Here is a 25287-nt window from a genome sequence, read left to right as displayed (position 1 = left end):
GGATATGATGCTTTAGATTACACTGCCCAACAAAGGACCACCTCGACCGATTACAACATTCATGCACCGCTTAGCTCAGATCAATAAAGATGAGCCAATAATATGACACTGACAGGAGCCATGATAAGTACTTCTACTCTTGATACTTCAGGTACATTTTGTTCCTGAGACTTCTGCATTCAAAATGTTTGAATGCAGGACTTTTACTTGTAATAAAGTATTTTTACAATGAGGTACTGTTGGTTTTGCTTCCAAGGAAATAATCTTCTTCCACATTCTTCACATACATTTCATATATTCTGTGTATCAGATATTTTCTGTATCTGTATACTCTGTGATTTTGTTGTTCTGTATTGCATGTCTGTCCGTTCTGGGAGAAGATCCCTCCTCTGTGACTCTTCATGAGGTTTCTTCAAGGGTCGAGGGACAGAGGATGTTGTTCACTGTACAGATTGGAAAGCCCATTGAGGCAATGTGATTGTGATTTTGGGTTGTATAAATAAAATTGACTTGACAATTATTATTATCATTATTATTATTATAATGCATTTTGTTTATATAGCGCTTTTCAGGACATTAAAGACACTGTACATAATTTTAAAGTAAAACGCACTAAAGACATGTATGAAAAACAACATCAATCAGAGGATGCAGCTGCCTTTCACAGCTCTCACCGCAGATTTTAAATAAAACAGTCCTATTTAAATAGATTTGAAATAAAACTGAACATTCATGTGTCTCACATTATGAAGAAATATTTCTAGATTTATTCTCTACACAACTGCGCCACCTGCTGTACGCGTGTTGTTATTACGGCCCCTGTGTCGTCGAGCAGCTGCAGTACCAGCCTGCGACCGCTGGGCGGCAGGCGGCGTCGACTAGTTGTCTGCAGGCAAAGATGGCGGTACGGAAGAAAGACGGCGGCCCGAATGTAAAATATTTCGAAGCGTCTGATACCGTTTCTCAGTTTGATAATGTCCGCGTCTGGCTGGGGAAGAATTACAAAAAGGTACCGACCGCATGTTTTGTACCTTAACATACTGAGCTCACATTTTTCACCCTGAAATGCGGGCACTTACCTATTGGGCAGAGGCAGTGACAAAGAGAGGAGGGAGGGTGCTGCTGAACGTCCAGCTGTTTGATTCACTCGAGCCGGGATACAAAAGGATGCTGAGCCCACAGCTGCATCAGATACAGACACGACTGGCGGCATCCCTAAACGTTATTGTAGCTAAACCGATCCGAAAGCAGCACACAGTCAGACCTGGGAAGGGGGTTTTTTTGGAAAAGGGGGTGACTCTAGCCGGCCAGCCAGCTAGCTAGCTAGTTAGCTAATCGGCTAACGGTAATGCAGCTCAGATCCAGATGTTGGCTCTGTGGCGCGCCGCGCTGACTGAAGACATGGCCCGTCTGGAATCACTCTGAGCGCTGTGCTGGCGTCCACACACACTGAGACAACGAAATGACTACATTATTTATGCAACACGCCTATAATAATGAGGAAATAACGATAATCAATCCCCATTTCAGATGTTACAAACCACAATAACCCTGAATAATAAAGCATCCTCCAGTTTTTTTAGCATTAGTGAGCACGCAGATCACCTATCAGCTCACTGTAGTACAATCTGAAGTGTCCTCTCTCTGACTGTCTCTCTGTGTTGCTGTCCTCTCAGTACATCCAGGCTGAGCCCCCCACCAACAAGTCCCTGTCCAGCCTGGTGGTCCAGCTGCTCCAGTTCCAGGAGGAGGTGTTCGGTCGACATGTCAGCAACCCTCCTCTCACCAAGCTGCCGGTACGTCTCCCTTATATCCCTGTCATCACACACATGCACATAACTCTGCCCCCAGTTTGAAACGGTTTGATTTTGTGTCTGCAGATGAAGTGTTTTCTGGACTTCAAGTCAGGAGGGGCTCTCTGCCACATCCTGGCTGCTGCCTACAAGTTCAAGAGTGACCAAGGATGGTAGGACTTTCTTTCTAGCTGGTTTAAATACTTTATAAACTGAAAATTGTGTCATACATTTTCAGTGCTCCGTTGTTTTTTGGCTATGCTGCTGTTTCATGTGTAACTCCAGTCTAATTTCCTGGTAGGCGCAGGTTTGACTTCCAGAATCCGTCGAGGATGGACCGAAATGTGGAGATGTTCATGACGATCGAGAAGTCCCTAGTGCAGGTGAGTTTGCCTCAGAGCTTTTCTTTATATGTGTTTGTCACACGCGTGACCCTGACAGTCAGAGTTCTCATTTTCTGAGGTGTAATAGCAGTGTTTAGTTATTTTTTGCATCATACCCACAATTTTCCTATAATTACATCCTTGTTTTTAAGAGATCAACTGTGAGGAGTCAGTGGACGAAGCTCTGTTTGTTTTTCCCTGCTGCAGGCACCAGAGCTAAATGATTGCAAAGAAAAAAACTCAAAAGACTTAAAAAAAACTTAAAAGATTAATTTTTGAAGAGCGTCTGAAAATCAGGCTGTTTGAGCTTTAAGGTTAGAAATAATGAAGGGCACCCAGTCATGTGACTTGACCAATAATCCTACTTAATCAGTCCTGCAGTTTTACTACAAGACCATCCAGCTCTCCTAATCTGAAGAGCTCAACAGCACAGAGCATTATTAAAGAAATATATTTATATTGTCCTGCCTGTTTGAACTGCTTGTGAATGTGTCATTTGTATTTCTGCTGCATTTCTTTATTTCAGAACAACTGCCTGACGAGACCCGTCATCTACCTGAGCCCTGACATTGAGCCAAAACTGCTCGGGAAACTGAAAGACATCATCAAAAGACATCAGGTGTGTTTTTTGTTTGGTTCAAAGTGTCAGTTTTACACACAGAGTACTTGCCCACATGAGTAAAAAAGTCCTTGTGTTGTCCCCAATGAACTGAAGATGTTAGATTTTCAATTGGACTTTTTCTGTTGCAGGGCTCAGTAACTGAGGACAAAGCCGCCAGCTCACATGTCGTCGTTCCTATTCCCACCAGCCTGGAAGAAGGTGAGGCTTCAGATGTTGTGGTTAAGCACACAGTTTGTTGTTTTTTTATTGGGAGTTCTTGCTGTGTGCTGATGTATTTTTCTGTTTTTGGTCCAGAGGAGTGGGTGCGTCCCGTGATGAAGAGAGATAAGCAAGTGCTGCTCCACTGGGGATATTTTCCTGACAGGTGGGTGTTTACAGAGACATGACCACCGTTCAACTGAAAACTGTTGCTTCATCTTATTGTGGAAGTGTAACTCCACAATAACAAACCCAAGTTTGTAATCTTTCCTCTGCCTCGCCCTTTGACCCTGCTCCTCTCATCATTTAGTTATGATACCTGGATCCCAGCCAGTGAGATTGAGGCCGCGGTGGAGGATCCTCCGAGCCCAGAAAAGCCCAGGAAGGTATGACATTTATTCTCATGCTCTGTTGTTGCTTGTCTGAGGTTGACACCGAATTAGATTTTCAATATTACCATCTCAGGAAATAACACGGTTTCATGAAATCACGTTACACAATCATTTATTGGGCCTAAAAAACACTTCAAACGAGAGATTTATTAAATAATCATATATCCGTTTTTTTATGGGTGCATGATGCATCATTACATTAGATGGAAAGTTACTGATGTCTAATGCTTCATATTATATGCAAGATTTTTTTTAAATCTCCCTGATGTTAAAAAAAAATCAAGATAAATTAGAAATGAATGAGTTTAAAATTGAAAATGAAGGAATCAAGAAAATATCTAGCTTTTCTTTGCAATATGACTGTAACGATGGAAGCTAATTAAATGTATCTCAGCCTTTTTCTTCATTATACAAACCTGTCAGGGGACTGTTACACAGAGCTGATAGCATCCTAGTTTGGCAACATGACTCTGCTCAGATTTTTCTCTCTGTGCAAAATATTCAGGAATAAAGTGCCGCAGCGAATTGGCACTTGGGGCAACAGAGCTCGCAAATTCAAAGCAGTGTCAGAAGCTCTTATTGTGCATTCAGAGTGTCACTCGCTAAGGCAGTCAGCGTTTACCAGGACATGATAGTAAGAGCGGTGAAGCGTTTGAACATTTCGAGCTGCGTACACACTCTAATCAGCACACTGGGCTGGTTTTTTATGAACAATCCTGTCACTCTGTTTACTCACAGTGGAAAAGTCTCCCTCGGACCACAACTTCAAAGTGACACCATAATTTCATTCAGTGAAGACAGGCTCCTGTAGCGCACTTGTACCAAACAGAAATACCGTGTTCATCATCTGACATATGCACAAAATGTAATCATCAAAAACTTCCACTGAACACAAGTTCATCATTTATTTTCAGTATAATTCAGTCATTAATGTCTGAATTTGATTTTTCAGCCACAAAACCAACACAGGATCCAGAAAAACTCATGTTCTAAGCTACATACTGTAAATTCTGCTGTGGGTCCACTTACAGAATTAGTGTTTTCATTACATTTCTAGACTAGACTCGGCATTAAAATCCACGTATAGGAAGTTAAAATGTAACCCAAAGACTTGAGCTTATGTAGTTTATAATAATATATAATATACTGTATGGCCTTTGTTCACAGGTCCATGCCAAGTGGATCTTAGACCTGGACCAGTATAACGAGTGGATGAACGAGGAGGACTATGAGGTGGGCGAGGGCTGCCCCAAGAGGAAGAGGATCTCCGCCAAGACCCTGACAGATGAGGTGACCACGCCTGACGAGCGGAGGGACAAGAAGCCCGGCAGCGCCAAAAAGAGAAAGCGCTCGCCGTCGCCTTCTCCCACCCCTCCGCCTCAGGAGAGCAAGAAGAAGAACACCAAAAAGGGGTCTGTGATCTCATCAGCTGTAAACAAATGACAAATGATGTGTTGCTTTTTTATGCGTTTTATTATATCAGAGACATTATGCAGTATAGTGAAATAATGTCCTTTGTGTGTGTGTGTGTGGACAGGCCAACGACCCCGTACACCAAGTCTAAACGAGGCCAGAGGGAGGAGGAACAGGAGGATCTGAGTAAGGACTTGGATGAAGCGTCGCCTGTTCCAGCATCTGAAGAGGGAAACCCAGCGAAGACAAGTACGAAATTACTCTTATGTTCAAATATAAATAAAAATAACCAAACAACCAACTCCAACTTTAGATTACCATTCAAATTAACCTTAGTTGATCATTATTTAAGACTTTACAATAGTTGTTGCCATTATATTTTCATTTTGCAGATAACACCAAGAAGGACTCTGATTCGACTCCAGTCAAAGGAGGAACAGATCTGGGTAAGAAGGACGTTTTTGTAGCCACTTGTGAAAAGAAAACACCTCCTTTATGTGCAGTGCTAACACATGTAAAACAGTGGAAAAGCTGAAGGTTATAAAGCATCAGTTTACAGCTTTATCATGGATCAGGAAAAGTGCTTGTTAATGAGTCATTTGTTCATTTTGAGTGTTAACCTATTGAGAGTTCCTTTTGTGCTCAGTGTTTTCCTCACTAACATTTTTTTTGTTATTTGACCAGACGAGCAAGAGGATGAGTCCATGGAAACAACAGGCAAGGTAAGGTAGTTTGTAAAAGTGCAAAAAAATATATCTCAGTTAGGACAGTACACCTATAAATCATCTTGAGTGCATGTTTGTGTGAAAACAGGAGGAGGAGGAAGGCTCCCCGAGTGTGAAGGGTGAACCGGTGAAAGGCTCGGACCTTCACGAGGACAACGTGACTGAGCAAACTCATCACATTATTATACCGAGCTACGCTGCCTGGTTCGACTACAACAGGTGAGAACAAAAAAAACGGGCAGTGATCTAATTTCAGAGATGTGAGTGATGCAAGAGAGAAAAAACAGCTGTTGTCAGTTTTGGTTGAAATGAAAAGCAGAAAGAGAGAGTGAGTCAAAAGTGAGTCATTCAGATGTTTTTCAGCTGTGAGTCGTCATCTGTCATAATTGTTTCCCCTCAGTGTTCATGCCATCGAGCGCAGAGCCCTGCCGGAGTTCTTCAATGGGAAGAACAAATCCAAAACTCCTGAGATGTAAGTGATCAGTGCACAACAAAATCAAATGCTTACTGCATTAATATTTCTAATTCATACTGGCACTATATATGTTGGCAAAATGTAGATTATAACCCTACTTCTACATCAAATCAAACCCTACATATGACCACATAACTACTACTGTATACTCGCCTGCGGTCTTGATCAAGAAAAAGATGATTTGTCATTCTGAAATTTGGTCAAAAGTTCTCTTGAAAAAGTCTTAATAAATACATATTTGAAGATTGAATCAAATATGGTACATCAGTAGTAAGTTTTGGTTGAAGAATATCTCTGTGCACCTCCTCCTTCCAGTTACCTGGCGTACAGGAACTTCATGATTGACACCTACCGACTGAACCCTCAGGAGTACCTGACCTCCACCGCCTGCCGCAGGAACCTGGCAGGAGACGTGTGTGCGATCATGAGGTAGGTGGAGAACGAATGTGACAATTTCCAGTCAAACTGGAGTTTTAACTGCCTGCATCTACACTTGTTTTGTTCAAACTCCAGTCAGTCAGTGATAGTGTTGACAAAAATATAGATCAAAATCAGAATCAAAAAATGTCGATTCTGAATATTTAAAATCAATATTCACTTTCTGCCTGTATCAACTGTGCACTTACTCTTCTCTCTTATGGCAAGTTAACACAGGCACTTTTTCTATGAAGTATTGATGAACATCATGGTATCGAATATCAATATTTTTAAAGATACTATCTCAAAGTTAGAAATTATGGTTTGGCGACAAGACTGCTGAGTTATTGTGGATTCATGTGGTGTCGGAATAATGGGAAAAATGATTTCCTGACTGGGAAAATTCACATGAACTACTCGGAAGTACAGAAAGTACACAAAAGTCTCGGTGCACAACTTTCAGATATGCAAAAACATAGCGGACAAAAGTAAATGTTTGGTTGGTGGTTAGAAACCTTTTATTAATTCACGTGTTGCATATTACAATTTTTCTCACATGAAATTCGTAATACAGTAATATCAGTTATTGTCTGTGTAGAGTGACCTAGATTAGTTGAAAAAGTTGATTTATTATCATTAACCCTGATAAAAAGTCGGGTCAAGTAATATTTAGGTGATTTTTAGGTGAAGTCTGGTACAAAATCGCTTCGTAATGTGAAGCCTCTAACTTCAGACAACATTTTATTTAAACACTCAGTAAAATATAACACGTTATTTAAGCGGCCATGAACACACCAAAGTTGAAGAACGACTTCCCAAACGTGAAAATGGGCATGTGACTGCAGGTTTATACTCTTTGCTTCCTCTGCTGCAGAGTCCACGCCTTCCTGGAGCAGTGGGGTCTGATCAACTACCAGGTGGACTCTGAGAGCCGGCCCACACCCATGGGTCCCCCGCCCACCTCTCACTTCCACGTGCTGGCAGACACTCCCTCCAGCCTGGTGCCCCTGCAGCCCAAGACGTCCCAGGTCCACTTGCACACTAACACACGCAGACAAACAGACACAAACACACATTCTGTTTTTTTTACATGTGTCCCTATGTCATCGTGTACCTGCAGACCCCTGCCACCCAGCAGATGATGTCCTTCCCAGACAAAGTGAAGGATAAACCAGCAGATCTGCAAAACTTTGGCCTGCGGACTGACATGTACAGCAAGAAGACCGGCTCTACAAAGGTACACGTGTGAGAAGATGCAAGACAGAATGATTCTGTTGTGGTGATTTACAATGTCCTAAAATATTAACAAAGTGATTTTTGTGCACAGAGCAAGAGTGCGGCAAGCTCAATGAGGGACTGGACAGAGCAAGAAACACTACTACTACTTGAGGTACAAATGATCCTTTAAATGAACTATGCGATGATGCTGATTATTCTTTTGTGTGGAGCTTAAAGCTGCTCTCATTTCCCTCAGGGCTTGGAGATGTACAAGGACGACTGGAACAAAGTTTCAGAACACGTCGGCAGCCGCACGCAGGATGAGTGCATCCTGCACTTCCTGCGACTGCCCATCGAAGACCCTTACTTAGAGGACAACTCCTCGACCCTGGGACCGCTGGCCTACCAGCCCATACCTTTCAGCCAAGCCGGAAACCCTGTCATGAGCACGGTGGCCTTCCTCGCCTCTGTCGTCGACCCACGTGTGGCCTCAGCTGCAGCCAAGTCTGCTCTGGGTGAGAAGAAGCTTATTTTAAATCCACTGCACAGACATCGAAAACATCCTCAGCATTATTTACTGGTCATTTAGACTGATATCCTCAATTTGTGTTTCCCCTTCTCAGAGGAGTTTTCTCGTATGAAAGAGGAGGTTCCTGCGGCGCTTGTCGAGGCTCATGTGCGGCGGGTGGAGGAGGCAGCGAGGGTCAGTGGCCGACAAGACCCGCTGTATGGCCTGGAGGGCAGCGGCATTGCCGGCACCGGCCTGGAAGAGGGAGAAAGACCCGGTAGGATGGACGCAGACTCGTACAGCATACAAAAAATGCGTGAGAGGAAATATCTTTGCAGAGAGAGCTAGAAAAAGACAAAAAATAATGAGACACAATAAGCAAATAAAAGGTTCTGATTTGTCTTCTCTGTAGATGAAAGCAGCGATGAAAGTAAGAGTGACAGCCAATCAAATGAAGAGAAGAGGGAGACCAAGGTATGATGCCTGGCTGTTATGATATCGTGTTTCCATATTTGTGAGTTCTGCTGATGAACTGCAGAGAAGCTCATCCTGCTGTGTTTACTTTCCCACACAGGACAGCAAAGATGGAGCGATGGAGGAAGAGGAGAAGCAGGCGGAGAACGGGAAGAAGGAAGAAGAAAGAGGGCGAGAACAAGAGGGAGAGAGGGAGGCTGACAAAACAGATTCAGAAATGGGTACGAAATTGCATCTCAGTTACACACAGTAGATCTAGAAGTTCTTATCAAAAGTGGACAAAAATGATATTTTTCTCTTTTTGTCCTCTAGGTGATGGGGAGAAGGAGAAGGATGGAAAAGAAGGCACGGAGGACGGACAAAGAGAAGCAGAGAGTGAAATAGAAAGGAAAGCGAAGGTGGAGCGCGATGTTGGAGAGGGGAACCTGGCCACTGCTGCCGCGTCTGCGCTCGCTGCTGCTGCTGTCAAAGCCAAGGTAAAAGTTAATCGATCTCGCTGTATCCTTAATCAACTTTTTTATTTTTCATATGTTTTCTGATCTAAAGTTCCTCCTCTTCACTTTCTTTGTAGCACCTGGCTGCAGTGGAGGAGAGGAAGATCAAATCTCTTGTGGCTCTGCTGGTGGAGACCCAGATGAAGAAGTTGGAGATCAAACTGCGACACTTTGAAGAACTGGAAACCATCATGGACAGAGAGCGGGAGGCTGTGAGTGAGGGATTCTGGGACATGTAGTATCGCAAGAAAGCAGTCAACGTAATTACATTACAAAAACTTTATTTTTTTTCTGTATGTGTGTAGTTGGAGTACCAGCGTCAACAGCTGCTGGCAGACCGTCAGTCCTTCCACATGGAGCAGCTAAAGTACGCTGAGATGAGGGCCCGCCAGCAGCACTTCCAGCAGATTCAGCACCAGCAGCACAGCCAGGCCGGGGGCCCTCATGCCAACCAGGCCGCCGCCGCGCCGGCACCCCAGGGCCAGAACGTGACCCAGCCAGCTCCCAGCACACCAGCGCCACAGCCGGCCCCCAGCCCCGCGCCTCCAGCCTCTTCTGCCCCGGCTCCTGAGTCCCAACCACCTCAGAGTGCTCACACCTCGCCCCCCTGCCCTCCGAGCCAGGCCTCAGCTGCCCACTCCAGCTCCAGCTCCAGCACTACTCCTGTACTCCATGGTGAGTTTAAAGTTAAAGTACAGCATGTTGCACCTTTAATAGGTAAAGATAAAGACAGGATTTTCCTTTAATTTCCTTTTCTTTTTTAAGTTTGAATTATTGAAAAAAACCAGGGGAAAAAAAACAGGCAAATTAAGAACAAGTGCAAATACTGGGATGAAACCAAAGCAATCAAAATAAACTAAAGAAGCAGCAAACAATACGTAACAATACGTTAAAGACCAAAGAAAAGACAGAAATAGAACAAGGGAAGGCAGAAGAACAATAATATGTTAAGGATAAGAATATATCAAAAGAAGACAGTTAAGGGCGATGCTGAATAAACAAGTTTTCAGTAACAAAACAGCAGAACTCACAAGCTAATCATCCAAGAACTGCAACTGTATTATTATTAAATCTGTCTATTATTTTATGTGATGAATCAATAAATTTAGTATTCCATTAAAATGCTTGTTGTCTGACTAACAATCCATCCAAAAAATCTTTAAAGTACAATGATATAAAAACAGGCTGTTAGGTCCGCTGGGAGGTCTAGGGACTGTGGGGAGTAACACATTACAAGATAAAACTTAACTCCCAAATCAGGCTTCAGGTTTTATTACCAAAAACAAAGATTACTTCTACAAGAACACAAAATTGTAATACAAACTGAAAACTACCTTCCCTTTAAAAAACTGGGAAGCTGGTTGCACTAATCAACCAGTTTCTCCTAAAACAGTCGACAAAAAAACACAGGAAAACAATTCAGTCTGTCGACACTGCTCTCGTCTTCTGAAAACACACACAGCATGGACGCTGCTGGATGATCACTGGCCCCAGCCACGACTCCGGCCCCAGCTTAAATCTTTTCACTGATTAGTAACTGGAGACAGCCATGCACAATCACCTGCTCCAGCGGGGGAGGGCAGCACCTGGAGGACACAGAAGCACAGAAGAGAGCAGCCACACCCACACACAACCACTGACGGCTCTCAGGCTGTAACACAGCCAAAAGCAGCAACAATTTTTTGATATTTATTGTTTGATAAACGCCCTAATCGAATGAGCGATTATAAAAATGGTTGTTTCATTTTTTCTCAGTCAACTGATTAGTAAGTTAATCAATCGGACAAAGCACTATTTCAATCAGAAGTTTTAATATATCTTACGTACACTACGTTTTTCCTATTTTTCCTATTTTTTATTTTTACTTGAGGTAAACGGATTATCGGTCCTGGCTGATTATCGCATTATCATTTTTGCAGCTCGTTTTGATCAAGTAAAAGAGGCTTTGTGGCTACACTTATATATACGACAACCTTTTATTGCTCTTAACCTTCTAACTGCTAACTGCTACTATTTAAACATTTTATGAGCCACAATCGAAATTCTTACTTGTTCAGTTGTCTGACAACAGCAAAAAGAAGAATTACTACCCCAAATCACTGACATGCCAATTCACACAGGACTATTATTACCACATAACCTCTGTGTTTGGTGAAATATCGCATGTGCTATGTGGTGGAATTTTACTTTACAAATTTGCACATGATTAAAATCAAAGATGTCCGCCACAATTACTACAATTTTTTTCTCCTCTTCCCTGTCTCACCCCTCACAGAACCCACTGCCCCTCTTCCAGTGGAAACACTCCACTCCACGGCTCCGGTCCCGCCGCCACAGTGAGAGGAAACTAAATTGCCCGAGAATCCGAATGACTCTGACCACTTTGAATCCTGCCTGTATCATCCGAAATGAAGAAGTCATAAACCGAAGGAAGAGAACACATTTTACACGTTCAGCTTTTTGTTTGTTTTTTTGTTTGTTTGTTTTTTTTCCAACGGAACAATTGATGTGAGGAAAAAAAAAGATTACATCTAAATCAAGTCCTTTTCAAATTGAATCTGCCTATGAAGAAAATGTACTTTCCAACAGAAGCTGTTCACGCTGTGTGGTCGACCGGACTGGCGACATCTCACTTCATAGTCTGAAGCTTAAACACCAGAGATCTGGTAAACTTAGAGGGTCTGACCAACATGCTGGCACTCAAGGAGAAGAAGAGAAAAGACTCATCTTGTGTTTTCAGTGTTTTGGAAATTGTTGCATTTATTTTCTTTCTGCAACAGTTTGCCACAGCTCGTGAAGTCTTGTGCTTCATAATCTCTCCCCCTTGTACTGTAGGTACTAATTGAATTATATGTAAAATGCACTTTTAACATGTTTCCCTCGGTCCCATTGAAAGACTTGAAGCATCCATGAAATTGAACTTTAGCACTTATATCATCCTTTTGTTGTCTTAAATGCTTTTTCATACTGAAGGTTTTGGAAACTTGATTGGGAATATTTATCTGTATAACATGGTAAAACGGTCACGTTACAGGGTCACATGTCTAAAACCAACGTCTCTCTCCAGAGAAAAGGTTCAAAGCAGAAGCCAGATGGAAATTACAATAAGTTGGTTCGGATGCAGTTTGATAAAATGTACTGTAAACTGGATTTTCTGTTACAAACACACCTGTTGTTACCCTGTAATGATAATATTTGAAAGTACTGACAGCATGAAAAGACTTCTCTTTAAATATATCTTAATCATGTCCCTCCTTTCAACAGCACTTGTCGGTGAGGAGCTTCTGGGTGAGCTCAAAGCATCCAGGTGGTAGTTTTTTGTGAGGAATGTAGACCACGTATGTGTTTTATTCATAATTTGTGTTTATTGCTAAACCAAAATGTTTTTTATAATCATGTTTATCTCACATGTATTCGGTGAGTTTTACTGCAGTTGGGAAACGAAGAGGATTTTTTAGCAGCTTGTTTTGTCGCCGGTGCATTTCAAGTTACACGTGGAAGAAATGTTAAAGCTGTCAAAAACAAGGGAGCTCGCACCTTAAACAGCTGACAATGGAGAATTGTGTCCTTAATATCTGCAACAATATCCTCACTTTTTATCCTATCGATTTTTATATTTTTTACTGTCCGTTTTTCCATCTTCTTTTTCTTTATATGTCAACATTGTAACTGTATTATTACCTTTGTAGCCTATATTTACCCTCTCCACTGTTGTGTATGATTCGGGCAGGTCTGATCTGCCCCAGATGTGACTGTGAGCATGTGCGTATGTGAACGCATGCCATTAAGATCTGTAAACCACATTACCGTTCAGTTTTATTTCCGGTGCCATTCGCTGTGTGTCACAAAGTTTGAAGAATTAAAAAAAAAAAAAAAACATGCTTCATCCTGCACACGGCACGTCACGTCGAGCATCATGAAATATAATCCAGTCAGGTGGTGAAACTTTACAGTTAATGTCCGTCAAGCCAGTATTGCAGACCTCACCACAGTCGTGAGCCTAAATGGACTTCTTTTATCTGTGTTATAACTACATTGTGTGGATTTTGTGATATGAAATAAGTGTCCGTTCAGTTTCTGTATGTTTTTCACTATGCTGAAGGTAGCAGCAATTGCATTGATTATTATTATACAGTAGAATTCAATTTTTCCTCAGTAAATCATCACGTTAGTGCAGACAGTTACTCTGGCAGTTTGTATTAAAAAAAAAGGCAAAACAAAAGAGGTTCAGGTTTTAATTACAAAATGTTGGGAAAAAATAAAGATGTGAAGAGCAGTTGTTGTGTAGAGTGGTTTGTTTTTTGTCGTTAACTCCACAGACTGAGAACACAGATAAGAACCAGACACAAGAAGGTCAATCTGTACAAATAATAAACTCAACTACTTGTTCACAGTGTTGTAAAAAGTAGACAAAAGTCATACTTGAGTAAAAGTGAAGATATTGTGTTAAATTATGACTTTGGTTTATTGTTTATTGTTTATCAAGGATCCCCATTAGCTGGTACCTTAGTAGCCAGCTAGTCTTCCTGGGGTCCAATTGGTAAAGGTGAAAGACAACCATATCAATATTAGATTATCTGTGTAAAAGTCTTAAAGTATCTGATAGTAAATGTACTTAAGTATTGAACAAACAAGTTAAAGTCAATTATACATATATTGACATGTACTGTTAACTAACTGGTCGACCCATTATTGGACTGGCCTATAACTGGTTCGGATATTCAGCATTTTTTTTTTTAATCGGATCACTGATGAATCAAATTATTTTAATAAAAATGTGCTACTTCGGCTCTGAAGCAGCATGCCCTCTGTAAAGTAACTAGTAACTAAAGTTATCAAATATATGTAGTGATTCGAAAATACAAAATTTCCCTCCAAAATGTAGTGAAGTAGAAGTACAAAGTAGTAGAACATGATTATACTTAAGTCAAATACAAGTACCTCAAAACTGTATATAAGTACAGTACTTAATTAAATGTACTTCACATCACTGCTTGCACTAACACACACTACCTACCAAACATTTAAAAGATGTCTTTTTTGATCAAAAGCTCCAGAACACGCAAGTAAGTGGAGCTTGAGTTCAGATTTATTTGAAACTATTCATAAAAAGGATTTTACTTATAATTGCTTTTTATCTCTGATTTCGTCTTGAAGTCCTTGAACTTAAAGAATCCCTTTACATTTAATTTCAACTTCAATTTTAACATAACAGGTAAAGTCTGCTGTTTTATTATCTAAATACATTTTATACAGTTACAGTTCTTTATTACAAATAAAATTTGATTTTAAACATTTCAGTCAATACTTTGCAAGTACTTAACCACTAATAAAATTTATCTCCCATTTCTTGATGTTTTACTCATATTTCTTAAACACGTTTTAAAAAATTCACAAATGATGATTATTTCCCCCCAATATTTCAATATTTCTATGTATATTACTTATAAATCTATATCTATATATTTTAGAAATGTGTGATATCTATAACCTATGAAGAGATATTTGATGTAAGCAGGAGACTCACAGGCTGAAAGACATTTTGGAAAGCAGGATTTTTATTCAATACTGTTAAATGTAACATGTCACGTTATCATATCCATCCAAATGAAGAAAAACAACAAGACTGATGAGCTGATTTACAAAGATGGAACAGGTGGAATCATTGGGGGGAATGTTACTGCTAATTGTCACTGCGAGGCTGAACGATGTTTGGAAAATGAGATGAAAGTGTTTCTTCACATTAGACAGAAAAGGCACTTTTGAAATAAAATAAAGATGTTAAAGAAAAAGAAAACACAGACTTGTTGGAGGTAGGATGACATGGATGGAAGGGCAAGATGAGACAAACAATACAAAAATATTTAGGAATAAAATTAAAGCTGGAAGTGTGTTTCTGAGATCCTCAACCGCTCATCACCATCCGGACGAGTTCTGTTGAGAGAGAGAAGAGGAGAAACACAACATCAGCACTAAATCTGAAGGAAGTCACACAAAGGAGGAGACATGCAGGCTACAGTGAGGGGAGACAAGGGACCACGGCAGGAGAGACAGAAAATTAAAGATAAGAGAACAACAAGACTTTTTTTTGGGAGGAGCTACATTTTTGAATGAACTTAACCAAGCTGCATCCATTTACTGCTCTGGTTATGGTGTTATATTTTCTTTCTTTGTTTGGCTGTCACTGTTAGCATGATTATGTGACTCTAGCTGACTTACACAGCTGTTGTTGGAAGTCAACCAAACATCCTTTGAATGTAAGAAAGATACTTTACTTGCTATGCTGCAGGGGTTTGCGCATACCCTAAATAATGTGGCGGATAAAGGCTGTGAGACAAGAACTCCGGGTCAGTCTGCATGTAATGCAAAGACACAATGACTCCAACTGGTTTTGTTGTTTAGCTTTGAGGCGTCTGAGTAGGTCTTTCTGTATAGTGTGCAGTTTTACCTTCATAGTTAATGCAGCCATTGGCATCTTCATGTCCCGCTAAAAGTGTCTCCACCTCCTCCTCTGTCATTTTTTCACCTGGAACACAACGAAGAATTAGTTAGTGTTTTAAGATGCAATACAGGAAAAAAAGAGACAGCTTGGTCAGCTGTTATTACTGTATGAGCATTAATGACAAATCTTTGTGTTTTTCAGGTTTTTGTGGATTACCTAGTGTAGTGAGAACATGACGTAGCTCAGCTCCCATCACTGTACCGTTTCCCTCTTTGTCAAAGACACGCAGACCCTCGACGATATCTTCAAAGGAGCCCTGGTCCTTGTTCTTAGCAATGGCCTGCAGCATGGGCAGGAACTGCTCGAAGTCCAACATCTTGTAGTTCATCTCTGCAGGTGAATTAATAACAAATGGATACATAAAAGTGAAGTACCATATTTTTATATATATATATATATATATATAGTATATAGTATATATAGTATATATATATATATATATATATATATATATATATATATATATATATATATATATATATATATATACATACATACATACATACATACATACATACATACATACATATATATATATATATATATATATATATATATATATATTTTTTTATTTTTTTTATTTTTTTTTTTAAACACCCCTATAACTGTAATGAAATGGGGCAGATTTGTGTGGATGTCAAGAAGCTTGCACAGCATTTCTTCATTCCAAGCACAGACAGATAATAGAAGAACAAATGCAGTTTTCACAGTATCAGAGTTTTAGGCTGAATGCCCATTTATTTGGAAGTTCATGATGAGTCTATAACACAGTGTAGAATAAGATATACTTTGTGTACAGGTTCAAATGCCTGTTGAAAAATCAGGTTCAGGTTCAAATTATGGTTCAGGGCTGATTCCTTTCTCTATCCTACAACCAACTGCACAAATAAGCATTAATACCTGGTTCAGAAAAAGATTAGAGGAACTCTAACTCTTGCATATTTGCAAAAATCCTAATATTAGCATTGATTTAAAAAATACAAACAGTACACACCAATTCCTGACAACTTTAGATCCACATCTTAGAGGACTTGTAAAGCTTTTATCAGAGGCTTACCTTCTAACTTGGGGTTTCCCAGGACCTTGAGCACCTCGGCATTGACGGGGTTCTGTCCGAGGGCCCGCATGACATCACCACACTGGCTGTAGGTGATCTTCCCCTCACCAGTCCGGTCAAACAAAAGGAAAGCCTCCTTAAACTCTAACATGGAGACAGAGAGGTGAAATAGAAAATTAGCTTACTAAAAACTGCTCAGAAAACTTTGGATACAAAAGAAAACTTTTATGCAAAAAACAGAATGGCTTCATATCCTAGAGCTTCATGTGTAATTTTTTTGAACACATTATTTTTGGTAGTCGAACAGCTGACCCTAGTGATGCATAAATTGTTTTGACAGAAGACGCATGCAAATTAGTCTCATGGGTGGAGCAGCACCTGACATATAGGTACAGTAGGTATCCTGTCTGCTGATACTCATCTGACAAAAGCAAACAAAACCATCTTTGTGCAGTTGCATTGGCGATATTGACTAGAGCCATTAACTGCATCTGCATGATTATATACACAGGCCAATACACTTTAAATTAACTGTAAAAATAAACTTTATTTGTAGAGCACCTTAGAAGTAGAAGTAGTTACAAGATGCTGTACAATGCAAACATTGAGGCTGAATAGAGTTAAAACAGAAAATAGCTATGAAAACAATAAAAACTACACATTAGATGAGATTTACTGTGTTTTGCTTGAACACATTATCATCAAAACCTCTCATCGCCTGCAGCTACTCTGGTCTTCATCAGTAGGTGGGGGTGGTTGGAGCAAAATCCTTTACACCACAAGTTGTTTCCAAATCCAACAAGACTTCTGTCATGTTAAGCAACACCACATAGTAGCTGCTGTCTTTCATCCATGTACAGTATCTGCTCTAACAATCTGTGGCTGTTTTAACGAAAAGGCACAAAAAGGCGCAAAAGAATAGTTTCAGTGTCTTTTACCACGCTTGTAAGTAAACCAGAAAGGTGAGGTGTGGGCCCACACCCTGACATTTAAAGAGTAGTATCTCAGTCACTGTCATGCACAAACACCAACATGCTTTACTAGTTTTTTGCAGGTTAGTACAGCTTTATGTGGCACAACAAGCACTGAACACAGCAACTCTGAGCTTCACACAGCTAGAAAATGTCAAGTCTAGTGTAGCTCAGCTGAGTTACCTGAGGAGATCCAGTTGTTTGCAGAGAAAATATCCGAGCTACAGGGTCATAGTAACCATCATAAGGCTGTTTCAAATAGGTAAATTACGACGATTATATGATGCTGACATTAAAAGGGAAATCCCTTTTGCTATTCAGATGTGCACTCACCCATGATCTGGTCCTCTGTGAAGTCAGACTGGTTGAGGCAGGGTTCAAATGCACAGAGGAAGGACAGTTAGATGAAGCAGACGGTTAACAGCCTGGCATTAGTGAGCCTGACCCTCCAACAGCTCAAACATACAGTCAGAAAAAGGATTGCGGCTAAAGGCTTAACGCTGAAGCTAGCTAGAAGGAGTGAAGCAGGCCAGCAGAGATACGCAGCTAGCTTAACTGGGTTAAAGATGCGTTCACAGTCTTCAGATGAAGAACAAGGCAGTGCTATTGATTACAAATCAATCAAAAGTAGCGCTATCAATAGATTAAACGTTATCTTTTCTTACCATGATGTCTGTGTTTGGTTTGATGACAGACAGACGAGCGTCTCGTATCTTCACTCGGCTAACAGGAGACTAGCTCCGGCTTCAGCACATCACTGATGATGTCACCGCAGCTTGTATAGCAACAGCCAATCACAGGGCTCCATTTCACGCAGGCATCGCTCGCAGGTTTGCAGAGATGCAGCTGCAGCTTCAGGTCACACACACACACACACACACACACACACACACACACACACACACACACACACACACACACACACACACACACACACCTCTCTAGTCTCGTGATTTAATTATAAATAATTATAGTATTATCGTAGTGAAAGCTTTAAAAAGGATATCCTCTACTAATAATAATGATAATAATTATAGTTTTCATTCGTGGGCTTGACAGTAATCATGTAATTTAATTAAATTTAAATTGAATTATTCAACAAACACAATCTATGTTATAGTTTCAAACTATATATGTATATATATATACATACATACATATATATATACACATACATATATATATACATATATATATATGTATATATTCCCTTGCATTATGCACAATGTCTTGGGAGAATGGTTATCAGGTTGGCAAAAGTCAAGTCACATATAGACATGACCATGTTCTTCCATTAGACCTCATATGTAAATACATTTACTGAAAGGAAAACATGACAGAAATTAAAAATTGTGACAGTAGATTAGCATATTACAGTGGGTTACCTGATTAAGAGGATGTTCATATGTACAAAACAATATTTCAAAATAATATACTGATTTAATAGAAAATATAGCTGTCCAAAAGACTTAATCTAGCAGTAATGATTCAAAGTACTGAGTAGCATATACAAAAAATAATACAAGCAAAGATTTCATGAACAAAACACTTTTTATTGTTGGATTGGTAATTTCGTCTGGCACCAGTGCTGGTAGGCCTACATATACAGCTTTCAATTTCATAATGACACTGTGTGATAGTCTCTATGTTCCAGAATAAATGGGTAGTTTCCTTTCAGCTTCATATGAAATAAAGACACATGACGAATCCTGTTAGATAAATTATTTCTCTCCTCTCATTTTGCTTCTTCATTGTCTGCCTCGCCACAATGAAACCGGACAAAGTCCAGCACTCGAGCCTGCTGACCACTGAGGAACTGAGCCACAGTCCTGCTGGGGTCTCCCAGGAAGGTCTGAGGCAGCAGGCGTGTCTCACTTTCACCGCAGGGCAGGTCATCCACGTTGCCCAGCGACACAGGGGCCTCGCCCACTATATGCTGCCCCAGTTTACGTCCTAGAACTTCCTGTTCTCCCTCCTTTCCACCTTGAAATACAACCAGGGCGCCGTACCGACCCATGGCCACCTCAGTCTGGCCACTCACACCACCGTGAACATACGAGCCGATGTTCCACTCAGCAGGGACGCCTACAGTCACTGCACGCCTCACTGACATGTTCTCACCGAGGCGACCTGAGAATAAAAAAAACAGGGTTTATCGATAAATGGTACAATAACATGATTTCAGTCGAACATGCTTCATTTCAAAGATGGTAAAAAAAATCTTTTGTAGGTCTGAATTATTAGTTTTTAACCCTCCTTTCTCAAGTATTAAGTCACCTGTTTACAGTTTATTCCTGGTACAAGATTAGTTTTTGTTTGCTCTCCTTTCTTTTTGTGCCGTCAAATGACATCACTTTGTACAATTTGATGCCACATGGCAATGTCAGTATTTGATGACGTTGCCATCAAGTGTATTAACGTTATGACCACTAGGGGCAGTCAAAAAACAAAAAGAAAAAGAAGAAAACACACTTGCATATCATCTTTTAAGTTGATACTGGTGAACTTCGTTCCTGATTAATGTAAGTCAAAATACTTACTCTGTTTTAACTCTGACTCTTTAGCAGCTAAATGCTCCACCAGCTTGTCTCCAACAGTGTCTGACTGTTGTTTGGTGATGAGCAGGTTGTGTAAAGTAGCTCTTTAGAGCTTTTTAGCTGTTTTAGTGGCCTGCTGCAGCTGAAAACAGTGCAAGGACAGCAGTGAGGGTGAATCAAAATAATAAAAGGTACGAGCCAGAGAGTTAAACAATGAGCTGAAGCCCGCTTTAAAGCCAAGAGGAGCTGCTGATTTGGGGGATTGTTCTCTGTAGGTTTATCAGTAGGAGCTACTCCTTTCACATTGTTTTCACAGTGTTTCTGATACACTGTCATTATTAAAATTACAGTGATTGCAAATGAGTAACATCCAGTCTTCAGATGTCATCAGTCAGATCTACAGGTTGTCTTAATATGTACACAGTATGTCTGCGTATATGTTAGCATAATCACTTGGGTCAATTTACAGTAAATAAACATTGTGTGGAATTACCACTTCTCCAGCGGGGTACTGTAGCTGTTTTACTACCCTGTGACATAATGATGCGTTGTTTCATTACATCTAGTACTTTAATAAAATATTGGAGTGCTCACAAAGAAGAAAATTGTACATGTGAGGTCATGACTCAACTGAAGACTTAAATGATATTTCTATTAAATATTTAAATAATTATAAATGTCTGCCTCTAACAGTTATTAAATTTTTGTATTTTTCATTTGTCTTGATTTGTTTTGAAAATGTGTATTGTTTACAAATATTTGGTTTGAGTTTATTTTATTAGTGTCAGTATTAGTTTTAGTTTCATCACGGGTGGTTGAAGGATCATAGCGGGGGGGCATGTGTGTCAAACCAAACACCTAGAGATAAATGGTGTTGTCACTTAAGGTAAAAAATAAACATTTTCTTACTGACCTATTGTGAGAGCCACCTGGTCAGCTAGCGAAGCTCCTTCAGCCACACTCAGTTTGCTTAATTCTTCACCTGCCAGGACGCTCTGAAAACAAATGTTGTGTGTTAGCAGAGTCAAAGCAGAGCAAAGGAAACAGCGCTGATGCTTCCCGACATCCTGAGGTTACAGTGTTGAATACAGTTCCACAGCTGTATATTCTTTCCTACCGGCACCAAGTCTCAAGCTATATTTCACAGATGTCAGATTGCAAAAGTCTGATCTCTCTCTTGAAAAAGTGTACCTAGTGTCTCAGGTTTTCTAAAAAGCATCATGCTGTTATCCAATCACACTTCAACATGATGTCATACACAGTAGACAATGGAAAGCTCTAATTTGTAACATTTAAATTTATCTCCACAAAATCATACACTTTGGTTTCATTGTTGGTTTAGCATGACCACAATTAGCACCCCTGTGTGTTAGCCATATGCTGTAAATATGGATTTACTTGAACCCTTCCTTCATTAAGAGTGAATGTGTTGAATGCATTAAGTTTGTGCACATCTCATGACTAACCCAGCCTGAGCAGAAAGATGCAAATCACTGATGATGGAAACAAAACAAGTTCTAATAATGTAAAAGATAATCAAAAATGATTAGTGTTATAGCCTGATTAACAAAGTCTGAGGTTAGTAGTTGATTGTCCACTGCAATGTGGGGGTTACCCCTGCCACTGTGTAATTAAAAAGGCACAGATGGCAAAAGCAGGTTGGAAAAGCACAGATGTTACTTTACTGTCATTAACGATGGCTCTATTGTGTACTTAGCCGTGACAGTGAGCCAGCATTCATGATACCAGGATGCTAAAACTGATGCAGCTACATGGCAGTCAACCATTATTACTTTTATCATTTACAGTTGACCTCTTCCCTACTGTCACATCTCAAAACATGTTTATTCAATAAGGCATATCATATTAAGTTGGCTGTACTGGAAAAGAAAACTGTTGTCAAGACAAGAGAATATCCACACATCACTGCAGCAGGCAACTTTATGTGTATATTAACATATTTACAAAAAATGAAATCAAAAAGTGAACACAAGTTGCCCCCAGTACAACCCACTCTCAGTATGGGGCTTTACCTTCAAATATCCTGTCTGGCTTTGGCTTTTATTCCGATGGTGAGCCAAAGTGGCGAAGGCAACATCCTTAACCAGCTGCTGGAACTTCTCATTGCGGGCGACAAAATCTGTCTCACAGTTAACCTGCATCAGACAGACACGAAGAAAGTAAAATGAACTTGTTGAGTGTCATCATGTTCAACAAACTGGGAAGGGACCTACTGAAACCATGATGCTGGTAATTAATCCCTGCACCACAGGCCTTACCTCCACCATGACTGCTGTTTTGTCTCCTACAAACAGGCCAATCAGACCCTCTTTGGCTTTGCGACCCTCCAGCTTGTTTGCTTTGCTCCAGCCCTCCTTCTGGGCCTGCTCATGTAGCCAGCTCTCTGCCTGAAAATTCAGAAAGTAACATCAAATAAACACACAGTTAGTAGTCACCAAAGCTGTTTATATATATTGCTGTTTAGAGAGGGGTTTACCTGTGCTATGTCATTATCAAACTTCTCCAGGGCTTTCTTGCAGTTAATGAAAGTGTAGCCAGTGGTTTTCCGCAGTTTCATCAGGAGGGCTTTCTCAGTTGCCAGTAGCTGACAACCTGTGTGTAACGACTGTACATGCTGGCAAATGCTGACCTGAGGATGACAGAGGGGAGGGAGGAGCTGTAACATACAGTGTGTATTACAACTTCAAAAAGCCCAGAGCACAGGCTTACTCCGTCTGTAATACACTCGGTCTTTAGGCAAACACAAATGCCATTTTGAATACAATATTCTACATATATATTAAGCCAAAACGATATATTTTCAACATGAAATAAGAAGGAATTAGCAAAGTAACTCATTGAAACTTGCCAAGTAGCGTTAGCTGCTAAATCAGGTAGTAGGGAAGCTAACTGACAAACCAGCTCGTAACAGCTAAAGCTCAGGGTAAAATATTAAACACATGTATACATGTGAAGCTCAGCATGCTCACCTTTGCAACATCTCTTGTAACTGTTCTGAATAAAAAGCTTAACGACATCTTTACAGCCTGAACAAGCGGACTGACTTATGAGAGCTCAGAATGTCATTGACATCCACGCTGGGTAAGGAAGCCGCGGAGGGTCAAAACATGTAGCGTTACTTGTCACGGCTCAGCGCCCTCTACAGGACGGGAGTACAGCTGCGTCTGTGAAGCCTTGTCCAGATAACTGACCTCTCTTTAGAGACTGAGGTGGTACATGTTCATATTCTGTCATTTCATGATGATTTGTGGGAATTAAACAGTTTTGGATTCAGGAATCAATGTATGGTCGAGAACATAGGATGTGAGCAGAGGGGAGATTCCCCTTCACTAAGGTGTGGGGAGTTGTCAGGGTAAGAACAGGTCAGGAAGTCATATGAGGGGCATTCCTCTCCCCCTGGGGTGTTAACAGGATGGTAGATGGGATGACACTCCTGGAGAAGGCATGGACAACACAAACATAAGGGGGTCACTGTCTGGGGAAGGACTGATTAACGACTTTGATAAAATATGTAACCACTGTTCTGTTGTATTTAAGTCATTTGGAAGGCTGCAGAGAAAACTGTGGGTCTGCTCTCCATGCTGCATGTATTAAAGTGATCTGATTCACCACACCGAGTCTAGAGAATTAGCAACTCTCTACCTGAACAAGGAGAATTTGGCTTACAGATTATCTCCTCAAACATCAGTTTTTATGATTATGAAAATTAATCAAAAAGTAGAAGACTAAATAAAGACTTAGGTTATCAAAACGTATCATGTTATTACTGATCCCTTTCCTACTACAAGCACTGGTGGAATTTAACTAAGCAAATTTAATCAAGTACTATATTGTTACAATTTGAGGTGCTTTAAAATGAGTAATTTTCTTCCGCTACTTTTACGTCAGAGGGAGATATTGTAATTTAATTTCCCACAAGTGGCCCTAATGACTCCGAAACTTAGAGTTTAAAAAAAGCCTTCCTCTCCACTTCATTAGAACTGAAGAAGCCTCTTGGATGAGAGGTGAAACGTCTTCAAGAAACTGAAACAAGTCCAGTTGCCTACGATACAGCACCTAGATTTACCATGACCTGGATGACTGAGAACCTTCATCAACATAACAATAAACACTTACACATTTCAACAAAGAGTCTTCTTCAGAGCCTTCGAAATATACAGGTTCAATTCAGTAATAGAGAGCTAGAACACAGCTGGAAGTTTGACCCAGTTATTTAGAAAACCAATCACCTTTCCTATCCCATGGTTCAAGATACAGAGACCATTCACACATAACTTATATATATAATTTTAACCCCAGTACGGACAATATGAAGCCTCACAAAACTGTTTCTGGCAATCACTGATTCACTATTAATATTATTAACTAAATGTCAAAAAAGAGTCCCAACTTTAAAAGCATTTTTAAATGATTTATGCATTTCTGGCTGAAGTTATCATTAAATCCATCTGGTGTCATTGTGAGTGTATATATCCTAAACAGTTCTCATTGTTGAGCACTCCACTGAGAGTTGTTGAAGTGCAACCTCCTTTTTTAAGTCAGCACTTTAAACAACTTTGTAAAAAAAAAAAAATCAAATTGGCAACGTGATACAAAGTTACGTTAAAAAATAATACAAATAGTCACATGCCTGCAAAAAATGCCACTTTATTGCATAAAGGGCATACTTGTTCCCAGATCCTACATAAGGCAAAATAAAATAAAATAGAATAAAATATTCCATTATTCTGCAAGGACTGTCAGGCCCAACATTATTGGTAGTTTCATTAGTTAACAACATAAAATGGAAAAAAAGTAGTTTAACTGCTTGAATTACTATGCAACTATGCATCTAGTCATATTACCAGCAAGGAAAAAGAAAGAAATTCAAAATACTACTTTAACTATGTAGTTCACTACTTCCCAACACTGTTAACAATTCTCTAGTGGAATTATGTTTATGGACAGAAAGTGATTTAAAGTGAACTGACAGAAACGCAGCAATTCCCAAGATAAACTCCAACGCCACTGTTCTCTTCTGCTGTTGATTTCTCTCCGACTGTTAAGCAACACAGAGGTGATTGTGAAATGTTTAAACATTTTCTGTT

General features: G+C 40.1%; 3 protein-coding genes across 3 annotated transcripts; 1 reads left to right on the top strand and 2 right to left on the bottom strand.

Annotated features, from left to right (window-relative positions):
• The first annotated feature begins 898 nt into the window (after positions 1-898).
• smarcc2 (SWI/SNF related BAF chromatin remodeling complex subunit C2) lies at positions 899-13388 on the top strand. The gene is given in 26 exon segments (XM_073469091.1): positions 899-1009; positions 1677-1796; positions 1881-1966; positions 2095-2176; positions 2703-2795; positions 2927-2996; positions 3093-3162; positions 3307-3382; positions 4556-4800; positions 4926-5050; positions 5194-5247; positions 5486-5523; positions 5615-5745; positions 5927-5998; positions 6317-6430; positions 7293-7525; positions 7528-7655; positions 7746-7808; positions 7893-8151; positions 8260-8421; positions 8557-8618; positions 8719-8839; positions 8931-9094; positions 9190-9324; positions 9418-9787; positions 11388-13388. Coding segments are annotated over 26 exon segments (3249 nt in total). The 3' UTR covers positions 11453-13388.
• A 1260-nt stretch (positions 13389-14648) lies between these two features.
• myl6 (myosin, light chain 6, alkali, smooth muscle and non-muscle) lies at positions 14649-18391 on the bottom strand. The gene is made up of 6 exons (XM_073469283.1): positions 18308-18391; positions 17976-18003; positions 16672-16815; positions 15771-15944; positions 15561-15638; positions 14649-15046 (listed from the first exon to the last, which is right to left on the bottom strand). The coding sequence occupies exons 1-6, from the start codon at positions 18308-18310 to the stop codon at positions 15018-15020; spliced, it is 456 nt and encodes a 151-aa protein (XP_073325384.1). The 5' UTR covers positions 18311-18391; the 3' UTR covers positions 14649-15017.
• A 783-nt stretch (positions 18392-19174) lies between these two features.
• Positions 19175-23277, bottom strand: tsfm (Ts translation elongation factor, mitochondrial). The gene is made up of 6 exons (XM_073468258.1): positions 23170-23277; positions 22677-22829; positions 22459-22587; positions 22213-22335; positions 21093-21174; positions 19175-19772 (listed from the first exon to the last, which is right to left on the bottom strand). The coding sequence occupies exons 1-6, from the start codon at positions 23215-23217 to the stop codon at positions 19378-19380; spliced, it is 930 nt and encodes a 309-aa protein (XP_073324359.1). The 5' UTR covers positions 23218-23277; the 3' UTR covers positions 19175-19377.
• Between the last annotated feature and the right edge of the window lie 2010 nt (positions 23278-25287).

This window comes from Pagrus major, chromosome 6 (assembly GCF_040436345.1).
Source record: "Pagrus major chromosome 6, Pma_NU_1.0".
Classification (NCBI taxonomy): Eukaryota; Metazoa; Chordata; class Actinopteri; order Spariformes; family Sparidae; genus Pagrus; species Pagrus major.
Note: the sequence above shows the minus strand (reverse complement) of the source record. Positions and strands in the feature narration are given on the sequence as shown.

Excerpts from the sequence above, each read along its gene's own strand:
- myl6 (XM_073469283.1), bottom strand. Across the intron at positions 16,816-17,975 it reads CACAGAGGACCAGATCATGG|AGTTTAAGGAGGCTTTCCTT; the intron begins GTGAGTGCACAT and ends TCTCCATGTTAG. Across the intron at positions 15,639-15,770 it reads TCATGTTCTCACTACACTAG|GTGAAAAAATGACAGAGGAG; the intron begins GTAATCCACAAA and ends GTTGTGTTCCAG.
- tsfm (XM_073468258.1), bottom strand. The coding sequence starts at position 23,217 with ATGTCGTTAAGCTTTTTATTCAGAACAGTTACAAGAGATGTTGCAAAG. Across the intron at positions 22,830-23,169 it reads TTACAAGAGATGTTGCAAAG|GTCAGCATTTGCCAGCATGT; the intron begins GTGAGCATGCTG and ends TGTCATCCTCAG. Across the intron at positions 22,336-22,458 it reads AAACAGCAGTCATGGTGGAG|GTTAACTGTGAGACAGATTT; the intron begins GTAAGGCCTGTG and ends TGTCTGATGCAG.